At 37.6% G+C, this 19,651-nt stretch overlaps 1 protein-coding gene across 1 annotated transcript in view; it reads left to right on the forward strand.

The window, feature by feature from the left end:
* Window positions 1–19,651, forward strand: part of LOC107548730 (periphilin-1-like) — a 75,351-nt gene that overhangs the window by 9,965 nt on the left and 45,735 nt on the right. The window contains exons 2-3 of the mRNA XM_016229531.1: window positions 13,753–13,955; window positions 18,307–18,353. Coding sequence (XP_016085017.1) covers window positions 13,772–13,955; window positions 18,307–18,353 — 231 coding nt within the window. The 5' untranslated portion in view covers window positions 13,753–13,771. The remainder of the gene's footprint in view (window positions 1–13,752; window positions 13,956–18,306; window positions 18,354–19,651) is intronic.

Here is a 19,651-nt window from a genome sequence, read left to right on the forward strand (position 1 = left end):
TTTTTAACAACATTGACTTTTACTAAAAATATGTAATTTACAATCCAATGACTGGGAGAGAATATGCGCCATTAATGCAGCGTTAAGCTCCGTCAGATTTTTTTACTTTCACTTTCTGTATAGTGAATTGACTGAGGTTAAAACAACCGCTTGCGTAACTCTTGCGCAAAGTTTGCACGTTGCTTGTGTGATATCCATTGGCTCACCTTCATGGTTTAAAACAGAAATATTTCCAATATTGCAACAATATGGTGTGTATGCTTTCTTTTCATTTTGTCATAATGTTAAGATCAGTGAATGTATAGAACTACGTAAACTTGCGAAGCCAGAGAGCACACACACACACAAATAAAAAACAAGCAGGACCGTTTGATAGCGGGTGAGTTTGAGCAGGTACAGGATTGAGATGAGAAAGGACCCCACCCCCCAATTTAAAAACTCACCGGATTTACACGAATCACACAAATGGCCCATTTTGAATTAAAAACGGCGAATTTCACAGAAAGGTGACAAGTTTGCATCACTGCAGGATTGATATCATAGACACAGGACTGACCAGAGTAACAGGGATGACATACATTCTTCAGCATACTGCACATATTTGTTTACATACAATTTAAAATGGTAACATTTTACAATATTATTATATTGTTTTGCTCTTACTTGGCATAGTTGAATGACAATAGTAAACAGTACATTTTTCAGTTAAAGCCAGTTCATTGATTTAGCACATTACATTTCTAAGAGATCTAATGTTTTAAAGGGGACCTATTATGCCCCTTTTTACAAGATGTAAAATAAATCTCTGATGACCCCAGAGTGTGTACGTGAAGTTTCAGCTCAAAATACCCCACAGATATTTTTTTATAGCTTGTTAACCCAGCATATGTGAAAAATGCACCATTTTTGTGTGTGGCCCTTTAAATGCAAATGAGCTGGTGCTCCTGGCCCCCTTTTCAGACGAAGGCGGAGCTTCAATAGCTTAAGCTCAGGATACAAATAAACAATCCACTATTAGTACAAGCCTGTTATCTTTACAGAAAACATACTCGGTTTAAAAGTCAGTCATCTGGGGCCATATGTATAAAGCCACTCAGAGTAAAATTTTAGTCCTAAGTGTGTCAAAATTCTAAGAATGACGTAATTTTACTCTTATTCCTAGACTTAAGAATAAGAGTGATTCATAAAGGTTCCTAAGTGTTAAGACTAGGTCTCAGCTCCTAAATTAAGAGAACTGAAGAGGTCTCCTAACCTAGTTAGGAGTAACAAGATGGCAGCAAACAGGAGGAGACACACACTTTCCAATGAAGATATGACGTATTGGAGTTATATGATGATATGGAATTGATAAAACGATACAACAAGTTTTTTCCCCTCATATTTTGATGGTTTAATTGAAATGTAGGGTCATAAAAAATATATTTAAAATAAAAAAATAAATAAAAAAACTCCACACATCACTTTGGCCACTGTTGTGTTTGGTGAGGTTAGTGCCACAATAGTTAAGACCCTGCTTACTGAGTGCATTGCTGCATTATTCCAGTTTTCCAGCCAACAAATTTTACTACTTTGATTTCTGCAGTTAGAACATTGATTTGTAGAGTGGAAGAAGTTATTAAATTTCTTACTTGGTCAGTTACAAAAATAATTGACTATCTTGGCGATCAAGTTTGCATCATTTTATCAACATATAACTCCAATATGTCATATCTTCGTTGGAAAGTGTGTCTCCTCCTTTTGCTACCATCTTGTTACTCCTATGAATCACACTTATTCTTAAGTCTAGGAATAAGTGTAAAACTAAATCAAATTTAATTGTTCTGAACAGAAACACTTGAAATGGCCATTCAAAGGCAAGAGAAAACATAATAAAATTATCCATAAATAAAAAGGAGTATTTAGGCCTATACACAAAATATACTTCACTTAGCCTAAATATTAGGCAAAAAAAAAACAAAAAAAAACAAAGAAAACATGCTAGGTTCAGTTCATTGTAGCACGCACCAAAGATCTAGGAAAGGAAACGGAGACATTCAGATTGTTTTCGTTATTTTACAAATTCTGAATATCTTTTGTAAATTTATGAATTATGTCTTGCTTTTATCTGTATGACCATAAATTACGGAGTAGCACCACCGCCTCATGCCCGCAGGGGTGTCAGTTCTCCTCTGACCAGACGAAACCAGCAGTTTAGTTCCAGGCAGCAAAGTCACATTGTGCAGAGGACTCAACTGGTTCCTGTGGTCTTGTCCCAGTGGCCGTCTAGGAGACAAGGTCTTCACTCTGGGGATCTGTATCTGGGGCTCATCTAGTTGTCCTGGTCTCCGCTGTCTTTCAGGGCTGTAGAGGTTCTCTCTAGGTGATGATCCACCATCTGGGCTGGATACGTACTGGATCCGGGTGACTGCAGTGACCATCTGATCTGGATACAGACTGGATCTGGTGGCTACGGTGACCTCGGAATAAGAGAGAAACAGACTAATATTAGCGTAGATGCCATTCTTCTAACAATGTAGCAAGTACATCGGGTGTTGGAATCGGAATTGTTCCCGGTTCCGGTTGACCTAATTAATGCAGCCTAAAAATCCTTTAACAGATTTGAATATTAGAAGCATATTAGTGTGTTATGTGTAAGACAGGTTAAAGAGATGGGTCTTTAATCTAGATTTAAACTGCAAGAGTGTGTCTGCCTCCCGAACGATGTTAGGTAGGTTATTCCAGAGTTTGGGTGCTAAATAGGAAAAGGATCTTCCGCCCGCAGTTGATTTTGATATTCTAGGTATTATTAAATTGCCAGAGTTTTGACAACGCAGCGGACGTGGAAGACTATAATGCAATAAGAGCTCGTTCAAATACTGAGGAGCTAAAACACTCAGGGCTTTATAAGTAATAAGCAAGATTTTAAAATCTATACAATGTTTAACCCTTTAGGTGCCAGGAATTTTGGAAAAAATGCTGGATTTTGACATCAAGATTTCAAAAGCTTGTGGCTTGAAAGGGCTTAAAGATAGAGATCTACTGTAAATTAGAAAAATGTTGGGCATGACCGAAAGTTTATGTGGGGTGTAAATATACTCGTCTAATTGGCATATTATGACGTCATTGGGGCCATCTTGAATTTCATAATATTCAGGAAATAGTAGATATTGAATTGAAGTTTGAACTTATTTGCATGTTTTTTTGTTTTTTTTATCCTCATTCCAAATGATCAGAAAAGAGGAAACCAACAATAAAACAGGAGAAAGTACTAAATTATTACTATATTACTATACTATATAGTAGTAAAACACATGTGAACAGTAGCTTACTTTTTGATCAGTTCATCAGTAATATTCAGGAAATAATAGATATTGAATGGATGTTTGAACTTATTCAATTTTTTTTTTTTTATCCTCATTCCAAATGATCAGGAAAAGAGGAAATCAACAGTAAAACAGGAGAAATTAGTAAATTATTACTATATTACTGTGCCATAGTAAAATGCATGTGCCTATTTTTTGATCAGTTGACCAGCTATTTGCCCAATCAGGTTTCTAGGTGACAAAGTTTATAGTTCTTGAGAGTATGGTACCTCTCACTGCATGGCACAGCGCACAGACCTACCCCACACTGACTGCACCTGTCCTTTGTAAGGGTGCAGCACTGGTCAAATATTTCTCTCCTAGATAACCAACAGTTTGATCCAGTCCTGATACACTTCTTCATTTCTCAAAAAACCCAGCCACCATTGATATCGCTATTTCCAGCCCTATTTAGAGCCAGATCACCCCTGCTGCCTCTACCACGTCTCCCGGCTCTCCCACGCACAGCACAGCCACGTGTACCGCGGCCACTCCCACCTCTTTGGGGTGCTGGATTCAAAGAGCTAGTGCTACTTCCAGCCCTATTTCACCTACCCCTGCTGCCTCTACCTCTAGCAACAGCTCTCCTATGGACACTACGACCACGCCCACCCCTGCCACCCCCATCCCCGTTGGGCAAAGGGTCGAAATGATCACTTGTTTGTGCTTCGTGAACACACTCGCCTTGCATGGCGGCACCATTGTGCTGCAAAGATGTACCGGAAGAAGCGTGATTATTAGACGACCGATCGTCATTTCCAAAAGGCAAATATTCCCCCTCAGAGTCAGAATCTGCGAATAACATTTGCAACACATCCTCACGGTACAACTTTCTATTAGCCATTTCTCTCACAAATCTCACAATTTATTCAGACGCTATGAACTGAACTGCTCCCGCATCAATGACACGATAGCGCCCTTGCTCTGCTCTTTCCTCGAACACTTTGAATAGGAACATGACATCATTTTGGTCTAGAATCGAAGTACTACATGTTTGCCATCTAGTGGTAGGGAATACAAATGAGATATTACACCATATTAGGATCTACAGCCTATTTTATTAAGTATGACGTCTTGTCGCAATTTTGCGACTTTGACGCTTAGAGGGTTAATAGGAAGACAGTGCAGTGTTGACAGAACCGGGCTAATATGGTCATACTTCCTGGTTCTAGTAAGAACTCTAGCTGCTGCATTTTGGACCAGCTGGAGTTTGTTTATTAAGCATGCAGAACAACCACCCAATAAAACATTACAATGCCTTACAGCCGTCTGGAGCTCTTGGAGTTGTGGCATTCTGCTTTGGGTGGACTTGTTCCTAAAGTTGATCTGTCGGAAATCAATTTTAAGATCAGGAAGAGGGGTCGCAGAGGAGGAGTTCGGATTAGGAACAGTCGGCGGAGGTATAAACCTGTGTTACCTGCAGTGATAATGGGAAATGTCCACTCCTTGGTTAATAAAGTGGATGAACTGTCTGCTCTTGTGTGGCATGATCGCCTTTTTCGACTGAGCAGCCTACAGAGACTTGGCTGTCCAACAGAATACCAGACTCTGATGTGAAAATGGAAAGTTTCTCACTCTGCAGACTGGACAGAGATTCAGAGAGGACTGGTAAAAAATTGGGAGGAGGTTTGTGCCTCTTTGTGAACATCAGTGGTGTCATCCTGACCATGTTATGGTGAAAGAGACAATTTGTGATCAGAACATTGAACTGCTTGCGGCAAGTTGCCGACCGTATTAATTGCCCAGAGAGTTTTCCCATGTTATTGTACAAGTGGTCTATATTCCTCCATCTGGAAATGGAAGGTTGGTCACGGAAACAATTTCAAGAGTCACATATGATATGTTCACTCTCTGCTAAGTTCAGCAAATGGTAACATGTCCTACAAGGGAAGATACAATTATCGACTTGTTTTATACGAATGTTTAAGACAGTTATACTGCAAAGAGGCTTCCACCATTGGGGCAATCGGACCATAATTTAATTTCTTTGGCATGTAGATACTCTCCTGTAATTCGAAATCAGCCAGTTGGCTCTAATACTGTATGTGTGTGGTCAGAGGACGCCTGTGAAAGGTTAAAAGGATGTTTTGATTGTACAGACTGGTCAGTGTTTTTTGATTATGATGACTTGGATAGTATTTCTGACAAAGTCACTGGTTATATAAATTACTGTGTTGAGTCAGTAATTCCACGTAAACAAATTAAAATTTTCCCTAATAATAAACCGTGGGTGACTAGGGAGGTTAAAGCAGCCATTAATAGGAAAAAAGCTGCTTTTTTTAGTGGTGAAAGGGACCGAATTAAGACTGCTCAAAAGGAGCTAAAAAGAGTTATTAAGCAGAGTAAATTTAAATATAAGGAATGAGTTGAAGAACAAAGGTCTAATTGTAACACATGGGGCCTTTGGAATGGTTTGAAATCTTTTGCTGTTTATGAAACTAAAAATAACAGTATTTGTTGGTCTGGATTGAATACGAATGAGGTGAATAAATTTTTTGCAAGTTTGAGGAGTTAAATTTTTCTGCTTCTCATGATATGATATTAGAATCTCTTGTACAGAGTGGTAATGTGGACTGTAATCCAGTAGTTATTATTAATGAGAATGAGGTTCGTCAGCAGTTAAAGTGCCTCAAGACCAACAAAGCAGCAGGCCCAGACGGTATTCACCTACATACTTTGAAAGTCTGTGCTGATCAGTTGTGTTCTGTTCTTCATTCACTTTTTTCTTTGTCCTTGTCATCATCAAAAATACCTGTAATGTGGAAGACATCGTGTCTTGTTCCTATTCCAAAACATGGTAGCGTGGGTCGTAGTGTAAATTATTTGAGGCCCATTGCTTTGACATCACATATAATGAAATGTTTTGAAAGAATTATCCTTTGTCATTTGAGTAGACAGGTGTCAGTTTTTCAAGATCCTTTACAATTCGCATACAGGAAAGGTGCGGGAGTTGATGATGCCATTCTTTTTATGTTGCACAATATTTATAGTCATTTGGAAACAACTGGCAGTTCTGTTAGAATTATGTTTTTTGATATTTCTAGTGCTTTTAATACAATACAACCACATGTTCTGGCTGATAAATTGTTGTGTTTTAACCTACATAGTACAACTATTATGTGGGTATTGGATTATCTTTTAGGTCGACCCCAGTTTGTTAGGCTGGGTGATAAAATATCTGATATCATTTTGACTAAAACAGGAGCCCCACAAGGCACAGTTTTATCACCTTTTCTATTTTCATTGTATACCGCTGACCACAGGCACACCCAGACATCTTGTACGGTTCGCGAAAAACGTGCATTATGAATGCAAATCGGCCCAGGCTCACTTGAGTTCTCCATTCTCAAATTCCGTTGTAGTTTGGACATCGGATGTCTCTGTACAAATCAGTTGTTCATAATGGCTGCTTCTTCTGTCAGATCTCTGCAAATGATTCGCTCACAATGTACACTCGTTTATTTTAATTTCAATCACTTCCAAGAGAGACGCGGCTTGTGTGCCTTGCCATTTTTGATATACGGTTCTATGAGCACGCACATCCCGATGGGGGTACTAAACTACACTCTCTTTAGCGTCTATTATGTTTAAACTGCCAAAAACACACATAGTTCACATAAACACAGTTGGTTTTGTCTCAATCGAATGTAAACATCTGGGAAAGAAATTGCATGTGTATCAATGTGCATTACTGTTGTTCTAGTACAACTATTCAGTTTTATTTTTTACATTTGATTGTTCCATACTTGAATGCTGCTTTTAAGGATACCAACTGTACCTGAAAAATTTAAAGCAGTTTAATATATTTTCTTTTATTTATTTAATTTTTCCTATTTTTTCCACAATGTCTTCAATGTGCTATAAAATAAACATGATTACATAAACAAGGAAAACAGTTCAAAATAAATGGTGTACAAAACATATATTTTTGTGCAAAAGATAAACTTAGATAAATATTCCATGTTCAAAGGTATACGTTTGTAAAGCCCGGTTGCCTGCATCACTGTGAGGCTTTAGAGGGTGTTCCTGTGTTTTGTGTTCCTGCCTGTTCTGGTCATAGACTCCATGTCCCATCATGCTGTGTTTTCATTAGTGTCGACCTGGTTCAGCTGTGTTCCATTTCCTGTTTGGTCCTGTGTTTGTGTATATTAAGCCCTGGGGGGTATTCCAAAACGCAGGTTATGTGACATACCCAGGTATGTTTGAGGATAAGCGAGCGGATAACTGCAGCTTTTGGTTCCAAAATCAGAGGTAACTTTCAGGTTATGCAAATAACCATAGCAACTTGCTCTCTGAAGATAACCTGCTCCGGAGCAGGTTATGTTCCAGGGTTAGTTCACTTCAGCGCTATCAGTGCATGCATGATCAGCGCATGATCTACTAACGAGCCTTCAGTGGGCGTGATAGATAGCGCACAATATTATATATTAGTACAATAAAGTTATGTATATAGCATACTATATATATATATATATATATATATATATATATATATATATATATTAGGCTATTACATTTTATATTATCATCTATATTATATTAATAATATAGTAACATGAATCTGCATTTTTTTATAATGTATTTCTATAATAAAAATACATATCTGATATGACTTTAATATATAATTTACATCAAACAAACAATATCATTCTTATTCTCAGGGATTAAAGAGTAAACGGAAAAAAATAAAAATGATACCATCACAACCATCAATTAGGTGGCGATATGTACCAAGCATGTAAATGATCACTGAACAAAAGAAGAAGAAAGAAACTGCATGGCGCCTTTTTTCTTAGCATCCATTTCCGTATCGATTCAACGCTCTGTTGAGAATGTCTTGAGACTTAATCAGGAACATATTCTGTGTAGAATGAACTTCCTCTCGGATGCATTTTTGGAACCACATACCTCGAGTAAGCAAGGTTTGGGGTTAATCAACCGAGAGTTCAGGGTTTAACAGATGGTAAGTTAACCATGCTTTCTGGAATACACCCCTGGGGTGGTAGGAATCGATGAGTCACTATGGAAATGGACGCTAAGAAAAAGCACGCCATGCTGTTTCTTTCTTCTTCTTTTGTTCAATGGGCGTTTACATGCTTAGTGCATATCACCACCTAATTGTTGTTTGTGCAATCATTTTTATTTTTTTCCGTTTAATTTGTAATCCTTGAGAATATTAATTATATTGTTTGTTTGATGCTAATTATATATTAAGTCATATCAGATATGTATTTTGATTTAGAATTTAGACATTATAGAAAATGTGATCCATGTGTGAGATGATAATATAAAATGTAATAAATATATATAATAAATTAACCATTACCTTGTCATAGTTTTATAATTTATACAGATAACTGTTATATATGCCAATAAAATAAATAACCATATTAGAATAATATATAACCTTATTTATTACTTATATTAGCGCTTAATCATTAACATAAGCATGTAATGATCATAAACATATAATATTGTCATAAACATGTAATATTATATAATGTTGTGTGCTATCTGTCACACCCACTGAAGGCTCGTCAGTAGATCACACGTGCGCTTAAGTGAACTAACCCTGGAACATAACCTGCTCCGGAGCAGGTTATCGTCAGAGAGCAAGTTACTATGGTTACTTGCATACCCTGAAAGTAACCTCCGATTTTGGAACCGAAAGCTGAGGTTATCCGCTCGCTTATCCTCAAACATACCCGGGTATGTTTGAGGATAAGCGAGCGGATAACCTCAGCTTTCGGTTCCAAAATCGGAGGTTACTTTCAGGGTATGCAAGTAACCATAGTAACTTGCTCTCTGACGATAACCTGCTCCGGAGCAGGTTATCGTCAGAGAGCAAGTTACTATGGTTACTTGCATACCCTGAAAGTAACCTCCGATTTTGGAACCGAAAGCTGAGGTTATCCTCAAACATACCCGGGTATGTCACATAACCTGCTTTTTGGAATACCCCCCTGGTCTGCTATTGTTGGTGTGTTGTTGATAAGTGTTAACTCCTTGTGGTTCCATCATGTATTTTGGATGCTTATTTCTGTGGATTATCATTAAAGGATCTTGAACTGCATTTGGACCTGTTGCCTACTTGTGTTCATTCGTAACAAAGCTCATTCAACAGTAGGCTATTTGTAGCCATATTGTTTTACAAAATAATAATACTAACAACACAGCAACAAAAACAACAATTATCTTTACAAACAAATCTCTTGGTTAGTGAGGCACATACATTGTAAGTGAATAGGATATAATTTTGGAGGCCATAGGGTCAGCCATCAAACTCTGAAATGGACTAGATCCAAAAAGCAACAGTCTGAACACAAAGAGGTCTGAGACACCATTACAGCTTAAGTGGACCATAAAAGGACCTGAGTCCTCTTTCAGGAACAGGGACAGTGTGAACATAAAGAAAACTGGGTCCTTTTTCTCTTGGTCCACTTAAAGGGGTCTGGGTTCGGTTCTTTTAAAGAGGACCCAAGTGTGAAAACACCCTAAATTAAATTGGTAGAGGAACAGTAAGGCTGTTTTTAAGAAGGCACAATCAAGATTATTCTTCCTGAGGAAGTAGAGTTACATTGGCATCAGTAAGAAGCTTCTTTATGTTTTTTTATCAGGGAATCATGGCCAGTGTTTTGTTTTATGCAGTGCTCTGCTGGGGATGTAGTATCACTGTCAATGATAAAAATAGGATTAATAAATTGATTAGAAAGGCTGGATCGGTTATTGGCCTCAATCCTGATTTAACTTGAGGTAAAAGGAGTAACCATATGTAAAATGCTAGAAAAGAGAGAGTCCATAGTTTCTTTTACATCATCGAGTTGTTCTAAGCTATTGAATATGCTGAGGAATTTAGATAAATCAGGAAGATTACTTACAAAGCAGTCTTTTGTGGTAGAAGTGATGGTTCTACCATACTTGTAACAAGGAGTAGAATTTACAGTTTTATATGGAGTTTACACAAGACTAGATAATGATCAGAGATAGCATCGCTTGACTGCATAATTTCAACACCATCAACATCAATTCCATGTGACAGTATTAAATCTAGAGTATGATTTCGACAATGAGTAGGTGCTGAGACGTGTTGTCTAACCCCAATAGAGTTCAGAATGTCTATGAATGCTGATCCCAATGCATCTTTTTCATTATCAACATGGATATTAATATCACCAACAATTAAGACTTTATCTGCAGCCAGCACTAACTCTGATATAAAATCAGCAAATTATTTGATAAAGTCTGTATGGTGCCCTGGTGGCCTGTATACAGTAGCCAGTACAAACATCACAGAGGATTTATCATTAACACTTGTTTATCTGGATAATGTTATATGAAGAACCATTACTTCAAACGAGTTATACTTGAAGCCCGCCCTCTGAGAAATACTGAAAACATTGTTATAAACTGTAGCAACACCTCCCCCTTTACCTTTTGGACGTGTCTCATGTTTATAACAGTAATCTTGGGGGGTAGACTTGTTTAAAATAATATAATCATCATGTTTTGGCCAGGTTTCTGTCAAACAGAGCACATCTAGGTTATGATTAGTGATCATATCATTTACAAAAAGTGCTTTCGTAGAAAGAGACCTGATATTCAATAAGCCAAGCTTTATCATTTGTTTATCCGTATTACATCTGTTTACATTTACATTTACATTTAGTCATTTAGCAGACGCTTTTATCCTAAGCGACTTACAAGTGAAGACAATAAAAGTAGTCAAAACTAACAAAAAAACAACATTATATAAGTGCAAATGACAAGTCTCGGTTAGCCTAACGCAGTACGCGTAGAAAGGTGTATATATATAAATATATTATACACACACACACATAGAAAAATAAGTAGATAGAATAGAAAAAAATAGAAAGCTAGTGTTTTTTTTTAGAGGCACCCCAGTAGTTAGATGTTGCGACTTGTCTTGGACACCTCACCTCTCCAAGATACCTTGAAGGATCTATCTGAGAGGTAAGACTCAAACCACTGGCATGCGGTTTAATTTTGTTTAATTTGAATAGTCTGTAATATAATCTGTGCCATTTAGCATGCCCACTGCCTCACTGTTCTGTTGTTATTATTAGGCCACAGCCTATATTATTACATATTTTTAACCATGCACAAAACATTTAAAAAATATTACATACAAATATTAAAATTATTTAAATATATTTTTTGTCCTTTTGTTTCATAGGGCCAACATTTGGACACAATCTTGTTATAAAATATGATTGTAGCAGAATGGCTATGACTTGATGGCGAGACTCTTTCAGTGGCGAGCAGTGACTTTTTTAACGGGGTATGCTGAGTGATAGGATTAAGACACCTACCCCCATCAGCTTTTAGGACACACTCAAAGGGGGATCATAGATAACAAATAAGAAACACCATGGCAGGTGTCGATTTAAAAGTATGCACATTTCCTACCTTATCTGTAAATTAAATTCATCTCCAATCTTTTTTCTATCATTTCAGGGTTATCCATTGTTATTTGAATGCTAGAAAAATATAGCTGGTTTTCCAAGTAAAAACTGCCAAATAACGTTTACACATAGTTTCGTTATGATACGTAATATTCAGAGGGTGGGGAGATGGGGGGATTCCCCCGCTCTATATGTCTCTGCATCTGCTTAATGATTTTTTATTCCCAGTGAATAGGAGTTAAAACTCCCACCCAGGTGACATTACTCCAATAACAGACCATGCAAAATACCCAAAATAATAATATCTTTAAAATATTGCCTTGTAACGTTGCAACCTGTCAAACAACAATAAAATCAGAGAAAGACTTTAAGTGAAACGAGCATATGCAGAAAAAAAGGAACAATAACACCTTAATGTTCAAAATGTTCAGAAGATTTATGTTTCTTTCTTTTCCTGATGTTTGTTATTTTAAAAATTTTATATAGCCCACTTTTTTATAAACTTTTTTTTTTAATTTACCAGTTAGTGGACTTTTAAAATTTGCTTTGCTTGAGAAAACATAAAAATATACAGTTACAGCATTTTTTTTCTTTTGATTTAGTTGAGTTGGTTTTGCATCAAACACAATGTGATTTTCAGTAATCGAGATCTGGCAGTAACAGCAAATTGTTCTGCTTGGGCGAGCGCTTCGCGGACAGCTTACCTCGCGCATTAAATCAGACCAGCAAATCACTGAGAATGCACTACAATCCTGACGAGTCACAGCGATAGAGCGGAGACGAGAAAGCTGTGGAGAATCCGCTCGCCCGGAAGCTGCCGCAACTAGTACATTTAAAGAAAATCTCTTGAAGTTAAATTTCAAATGACAAGGGATTCACTTATAATCATGTTTGTATGAATAATTCTGTGAATTTATTATCTTAAATGGCCTGGGTATGCGGAGCAATCGCAGCTTATATGGACGGAACGCCACTGCTTTTTTGAATAAAGAAAATGCTTTATTGTTATTATAAACTAGACAAAAAAAATGTTTAAACGTTATTAACTGGTATTTGTTTTAATTAAACTGGTTACGGAACGTTAATATAGAAGGAACACAGGAACAGAAATGTTAAAATACTGATTCTGCTCAGAGTGAACCGACAGTAACACTGTTTTGTGTTCTTAGTAGTGTTCACCAGACTAAAATTTCAATAATCCTTTGACCTTAATAACACAATATAAACACTACAGTAATGTTTAAATGCCCGTGACAAGCATGTAAAAACCATTAATAACTGAACCATTAGTATTGTATTTCTATTTGAACTGTACACTGTAAAAAACTATTTGTTGAGTCAATTTAAAAAATGTTACCCACTACACTGACTCAGAAAACACTCCTTACTATTTCCCCCCGACACATTCATGGTAATTACTTTTGCTGGGGCTTTGCAGCAAGCCTTATCCTACTGTGTGTGCTTGAAAGTGGAACTCTTCCAGCTGCGCTGAAGGTACGCTGCTGCTGGCGGGACACTAAACACCGTCCGCGCCGAGGTCTTGACAGTCAAGGTCTCGTGTTGTTTCCACCAGCGTGGCAAATCTTTTTCATCACCATAATTGATGGATGTCTAAAACAAAAACAAACAAAAATTGATGGAGAAGCCTAAGACAGGCCCGCGTCTCAGCAACGATGTGAACATTGGCACGAAGTACGAAGTGCCGAGCACCCACCAGTGAAAAAAGAAATCGTGAATAAAACTGTTAGCAACCTCAATTTACATCAGTTTCAAAATGACTAGACCTTGTGAGGATGACTAATTTGACCCCTAATTGGATCTGGTTATTTCAATTAAATAGGTCAATTTATTGAGGGGTTTGTAAAGGCTATTTATTTACATGCCTGGTCAGACGTACCTGCATATAACAGTTCTCTAGTTCTGATTTGTTATCATATTGCTTGATCAGTTTCTTAAATGTGTTATGATACATTTATCATATTCTTTAGTTTCAGGTTTTTCAGGACTATGGAGGAACAGCGTTTTATACGGCGCCCAAATTTTGCACTGAGGTACCAGAGGCATCATACATATCAGTGGTCCAGTCTACAGCTAAGGCGTAAGCCCAGAGCCTCTCCTCCTTCCAGACAGCAGTTCCACAAAGGCCTGAACAAGAATAGCTCCACGGCACATATTGAACCCGGCAGAACAGGTTAGCTGCATTGTGCTATATCTGCATGTTAGCATTTTTGTTGCAAATTTAACAAAATTTTGCAGTGCATGTATGGACTCTTAACTCTTAACACTAGGTGGTAGTGTCAGTTTACACATTAAAATTCTCAATGAGAGGTAGCATTCTGTGTTTTATTTACTGTTGCTTTACAGAATTTCACTTACATTTTACTCAGTAATCATTTAATCAATTAATCTGATAATCTTAGAAATGCTTGAAGAAATAAAATAAAAATCCCAAATTAAATTTGTTCTCAATCTCATCAAAACATGCTGGGTTCTTTTTTTTTTAACCCAAATGCTAGGTTCAGCTTGTTGGGTCAATTTATTGGGTTATTTTTAAATATTTTTACCCAGGTGCTGGGTGGTTTTTCTGTAACTAAGCTGCGGAGTCATTTTTAATGCTGGGTTATTTTTTCTACCCAACCACTGGGTTAAACCTGTCTCCGTCGAAATAACCTAGCTGCTGATTTACAATGAGATCACAGGCTTTTTGAGTCCTCTATAGATTTGGTGCACTTCTTCAGCGAAATAAAGGTTTGTATACATTTTATTTCATTTATAAAGTCTTTGCTGTGCTGTAAATTGTATTATTTTATGCAGCCCAGCATAAAGACAAGATGTCAGTCAGCTGCGTCAGCAGAGGTCGTTTCACATGATGGAAACACCTTTTGCCTGGCACAACATTAGTTTTTATTCATTATAATTTTATTCTATTTTATTCATTATAATACTGAGTTTAATTTAATTTGATGTTAAAATATGTTCTCTAATCTCAGTACTGTTTGTTTATGGGCAGGTTATAGAGTCAGTCACGGCCAGTGGCGTAACTTAGTAATGACGGGCCCTAGTGCAGGCTATTACGACAGGCCCCCTGGGTGCACGGTTATGAAGCACATACAAACACACAGCGCTCATGAAGGGAACCTATATAAGCAAATTTGTGCCTAACCTACTTAATTTAGACCAATTAAAATCAGTATCTTATCTGTTTCTTATATTAAATTGAACAGTTCTCTTTGCGTGCATCTCTCTCCACCACACACGCTGTTGTGACAAGTCAGAAGCGTGTGGATCCATTTGCAGCTTTTATTAGAATAGTCAGACAATACAGGGTCAAATACCGGCAAGGTAGAACAGCAGAGACAAGGCTGAGACAGAGTCGAGTACCAGGCGAGAGATCGGGGCAGGCGGCAAGCAATCAGAGTTCAGGGGAAACAATCCAAGTCGGAGCAGGCAGATAAAAATCAGAGTAATGGGAAACAGTCCAAGAACAGATGCACAGATAATCAAACACGGGTATAACGCTCGGAAATGACAGCCAAGGCAAATCAAGACTTCGCAGAGAGTCTGTGTGTGTGAGTGGTTTATATGTGTGTGTGTGTGTGTGTGTATATGAGGTGCAGGTGTGGATGATTAATCAGTCCCAGGCATAAGGGATGATGGGAATTGGAGTCCGAATGGGAATGACTAATATTCGGGAGACGGTTCCCTCTGGTGGTGCGGAGGAGGCGGTACAGGAGCCTCCTCTGTAACACACACACACACGCAGGAATCACGGCAACCGTATTCCTCTCTGAGAGGCAAGACGCAAGAGAGCACGACCCCACCACTTTTTGCAACATCCCGCGGCATGCACAGATGTACCTAAAAGAAAGAAACATCTCCATTCGATTAGAAATTCGTTAGTCTGTGTTAAATAACAGGCGCTCTATTGCTGAAATGAGTTATGGAGTGTGCTCGTTGCCACTGTTATCAGTTCTCTCTTGGCACTCGTGCACAATGCGCAGTCTTCACACAGACGACTGAGCACTTCATTCTGGTAAAAGCACAAAACAAAATGCACACAAACCTTGCTCTTGATATACAATCACTGATGAACACCGCTTTGGTTTTAATGAGAAAAAAAAAACTATTCGAGGGTGGATTAGAACCTGAAACCTCAGAAATGCTTGACAAAAGTTCTACCACTAGACAATTAAATAGCATAAAAATTAATGACAATTGATATATTTATTCACTGCTGTGAAGGTTATCGGCTTTAATTATATTGTATTATTAAAGGTGACATATCATGAAAGTCTGACTTTTCCAGGTTTTAAGTGCTATAATCAGCATAATGCATCTACCAACCAAGGAAACGTCAAAAAGATTAAGCCAGTAACTTTGTTTTGGGACGCCTTTTTCTGCAAGCGTCTGAAAAAATTAGCAAGTCTGATTTTGCTCCCCTAGTGACGTCACAAAGGGATCTCATTATAATATTACCGCCCCTTAATCTGTAAGTTTCCACCCACGGCACCGTTATTGTGTTTTCGTACCAGTTCTAATGCCATTGCGAAAGTTTGAGCAAAGCATGCTAACAGTTCTGTCTTTGGCTGCACAGACGAGCACAGAACACTGTTTAGAGTCCCAGCCTCAGAGACAACAGAGCAGTGCATTTATTGATTTATTTACTGTATATTGCTGCTGCCATACAGATCTAAAATAAATATGCAATTTATTTCCCAGCTGTTTACCTTCACAGACATAACCAACTTTTTTTGTTTTTGTAACTTGTGTGTTTTTAACGTAAACTTGTGTGTGAAAGAGAACTTCGTTTAGTACTCACATGCTGTGACAGCTGCTTTCTGTGCGTGTGCTTCAGATGTGTGCTCTCAGAAAACCGTATATCAGAAGTTTAAACTCATATGGTTTAAAACGCATGATTTCAGCGCGATAAACATGATAATCAGAACCCAAACAGATGTTTTAGCAGATACGAGCTGTAATGGCGCAGCTCTATTCTGGAAAAGGGGTCGGGGAGCAGCAGCTCATTTGCATTTAAAGAGACAGGCCCGAAAAACAGCCTGTTTGTGCTTCCACTCAAAATAGGCATTTTCAAAAGGATATAATAAATGATCAGTGGGGTATTTTGAGCTGAAACTTTACAGACACATTCTGGGGACACCAGAGACTTGTATTACATATTGTAAAAAAGGGGCATAATATGTCTCCTTTAATATTTCTATTTATATTAATATAGTAACTTCGTCACGAGGAGCCTGTGTGTGCTGCGGGCCCCCACGCCGAACGGGCCCCAGTGTGGCTGCACTACCTGTAGTTACGCCACTGGTCATGACATCTTTCAGCTACGAGAGAAATGCGAGGCGGCGGTCTGAAGTTTGCAGTTCCCCCACGAACAGCAGCCCTTCACCGGCTCAGATTTCATCGACACACCGTCACGAGAATAAGCACTATTTCGGTAATAATTGATTACAGAGAACGGTTAAATACACTTAAATTAAAATGCTACTTTTGAATGTTACATTTTTATGTCTAAAATGCTTATTAAATGAGTTTAAATGTATGTAATATTGTAAACTATGCTGTATTCACCCAAATAAATTAAATTGTGTTCAAATGTGTTCTTACTTAATAATAAATGTTCATCTTTTGGTTATTGCTGTTGCCTCTTGTAATTGTTTTTTTTTTTTTCATTTCCAGTCCATTTTAAGCCAGCAATATAATAATTTTTTAAACAATAGTTGACTTAAATAAAATAACCCAGCTTGTTAGGTAAAAACATTGAACCCAACCAGCTGGGTCAAAATAACCCAGCATGTGTTCTGTCCAATATTTACCCAGCGCTGGGTTGCCAAATAATAATTTGATAGTGATAGCTGATAATAGCTGATAAAGAATCCAGGGGAAACGCTAGTCTGTGAATATATATATACTGTATATATATTCACAGACTAGTGGGTACGGAAAGTATTCAGACCCCATTACATTTTTCACTCATTGTTATTGTTACAACAAATCTGCAAAAAAAATATGTTACAAAAACGCATATATAGCATATAAATGTTTTCCAGTTTTGTTCTGCTGCATTAAAAGATCAGATTTAAATTACAATTCTACAATTAAAATTCAGGAATTAATGTGCATGCAGATGTGCATGTCTGTTTTCTTTTTTCTTAGTTGGCTAAAAATCAGATGTGGCAGGTTGAGAAGATTTTCCTCCCCCTCCATCTCATGCTTATGTGCTTGGTGACTCACTGCTTGTGTACGTGTTGCATAAAGTGAGATATAATGAGAGAAAATGTGTGTGTCTATGTGTGTGAGTGGCAGAGAGCTGAAGGTATTCTTGTATGTATGTGAAAGTAGAGAGAGAAAGAGAGGGAGAGAGATTGGTCATATTTATATGGATTTAAGCATTCAGGCCCACCATCAGAAAATAAAACAACCCATGTTGTGAGGCAGATTTTCCAAATGACACTACACAGATTTTCTTACAGAAACCTATCTCTCTTTTTTCTCCTCTTTTCACCTTGCCTTTATTTTTTTTATAGACATTTCTCGGCCATCCTCTGGAAAAAGATCATCATTGCCATCTACAGTAAGAGACCAGAAACTCCTTGCTTTGTATCATTATGATGATTCTCAAATGAATGTTTTTGGGTCAATACAAGTTGAACTCTTTATTAACAAAATATGTGATATATGTGTGTGTGTTGAATATGATTGACTGAGCAGAATGCCAAAAGGGCTGATGCTTAGTCTAATAGCACTAGGAAATTGTTTTTATCACGTTGCTTCTCTGTGTTTGCATGTTCCACACTGTAACATAGAAGTAGCTTACGACTAGAGTGTGATACATTTGCAGCATTGAGTTTATTGGGTGAAAGCAAAAACGGCATCATAATACACAACCCTCTACTACGCACACCTTGGCAATATAATCGCCATTGGCTAGTAATTTTTTTTGTTTACTCGCCATTGATATACTACTTTACACACACACACGCGTTTACTTAGCTATCTAAATGGGGACATTACATAGACTTCGATTGTTTTTATATACAGATAGTTATACACTTTTTAACCTCAAACGCTCAGTCAGCGTGTTTATCGAGTGCAAATCTGTGTTGAACGCCTCTCACACACATACTGGCATGTAAAATCTAAGAATTTATTAGCCAATGGCTAATGTTAGATATTATTTAGTCGCCCAGAGTAAGATTTAGTCGCATATGCGAGTGATTTACTCGCAATGTAGAGGGTTGATACAGGCAAAGATTGACAGTAGGAACACTGTAACGTATACAGGGACGAGACAGAGCAAGCACAGTTTAATTTGAAACACCAACACAGATAATCCAAACTTGAAACAACTGTGGACAAACCACAGACAGGAACCAGGACAACAATCAGAAGACAAAACACATACAGTAAACAAGAACTGACAAAACACAACTGAAACACAGGGGTATATATACACATAGGTTAACCAGGAATGATGAGGTGTAGGTGATAAGTTGGCATGGTAAATAATAAGGGTTGCTATGGTAACAAACAAGGCAGCAAGGCAAACGGGGACAGGAACTGAACAAAGGAAGTGAAGAGGGAAACAATAGGAACAGAAACACATTACATAACATGAGTCTTAAAATGCAAAAAAAAGAGGGACAAATACAAATATTCATTCAATAATCAAAAATGTAAATCAATAAATATTTCACTCAACCCATTCATTCATAAACACTGATTCATGCTGGGTTGAAAGACTTATTCTGAGAATCGCAAAGGATGACTTTGCTGTGGCTTTGGAACTGTTTTCATTTGCAAATAGACACAGTAACTAGCAATATGGTTTCCAAAATGTAAGGTACTCAATATTAACTTTATTGAAGCAAT

This window comes from Sinocyclocheilus grahami, unplaced genomic scaffold, assembly GCF_001515645.1.
Source record: "Sinocyclocheilus grahami isolate Dianchi unplaced genomic scaffold, SAMN03320097.WGS_v1.1 scaffold354.1, whole genome shotgun sequence".
NCBI classification, from domain to species: Eukaryota; Metazoa; Chordata; class Actinopteri; order Cypriniformes; family Cyprinidae; genus Sinocyclocheilus; species Sinocyclocheilus grahami.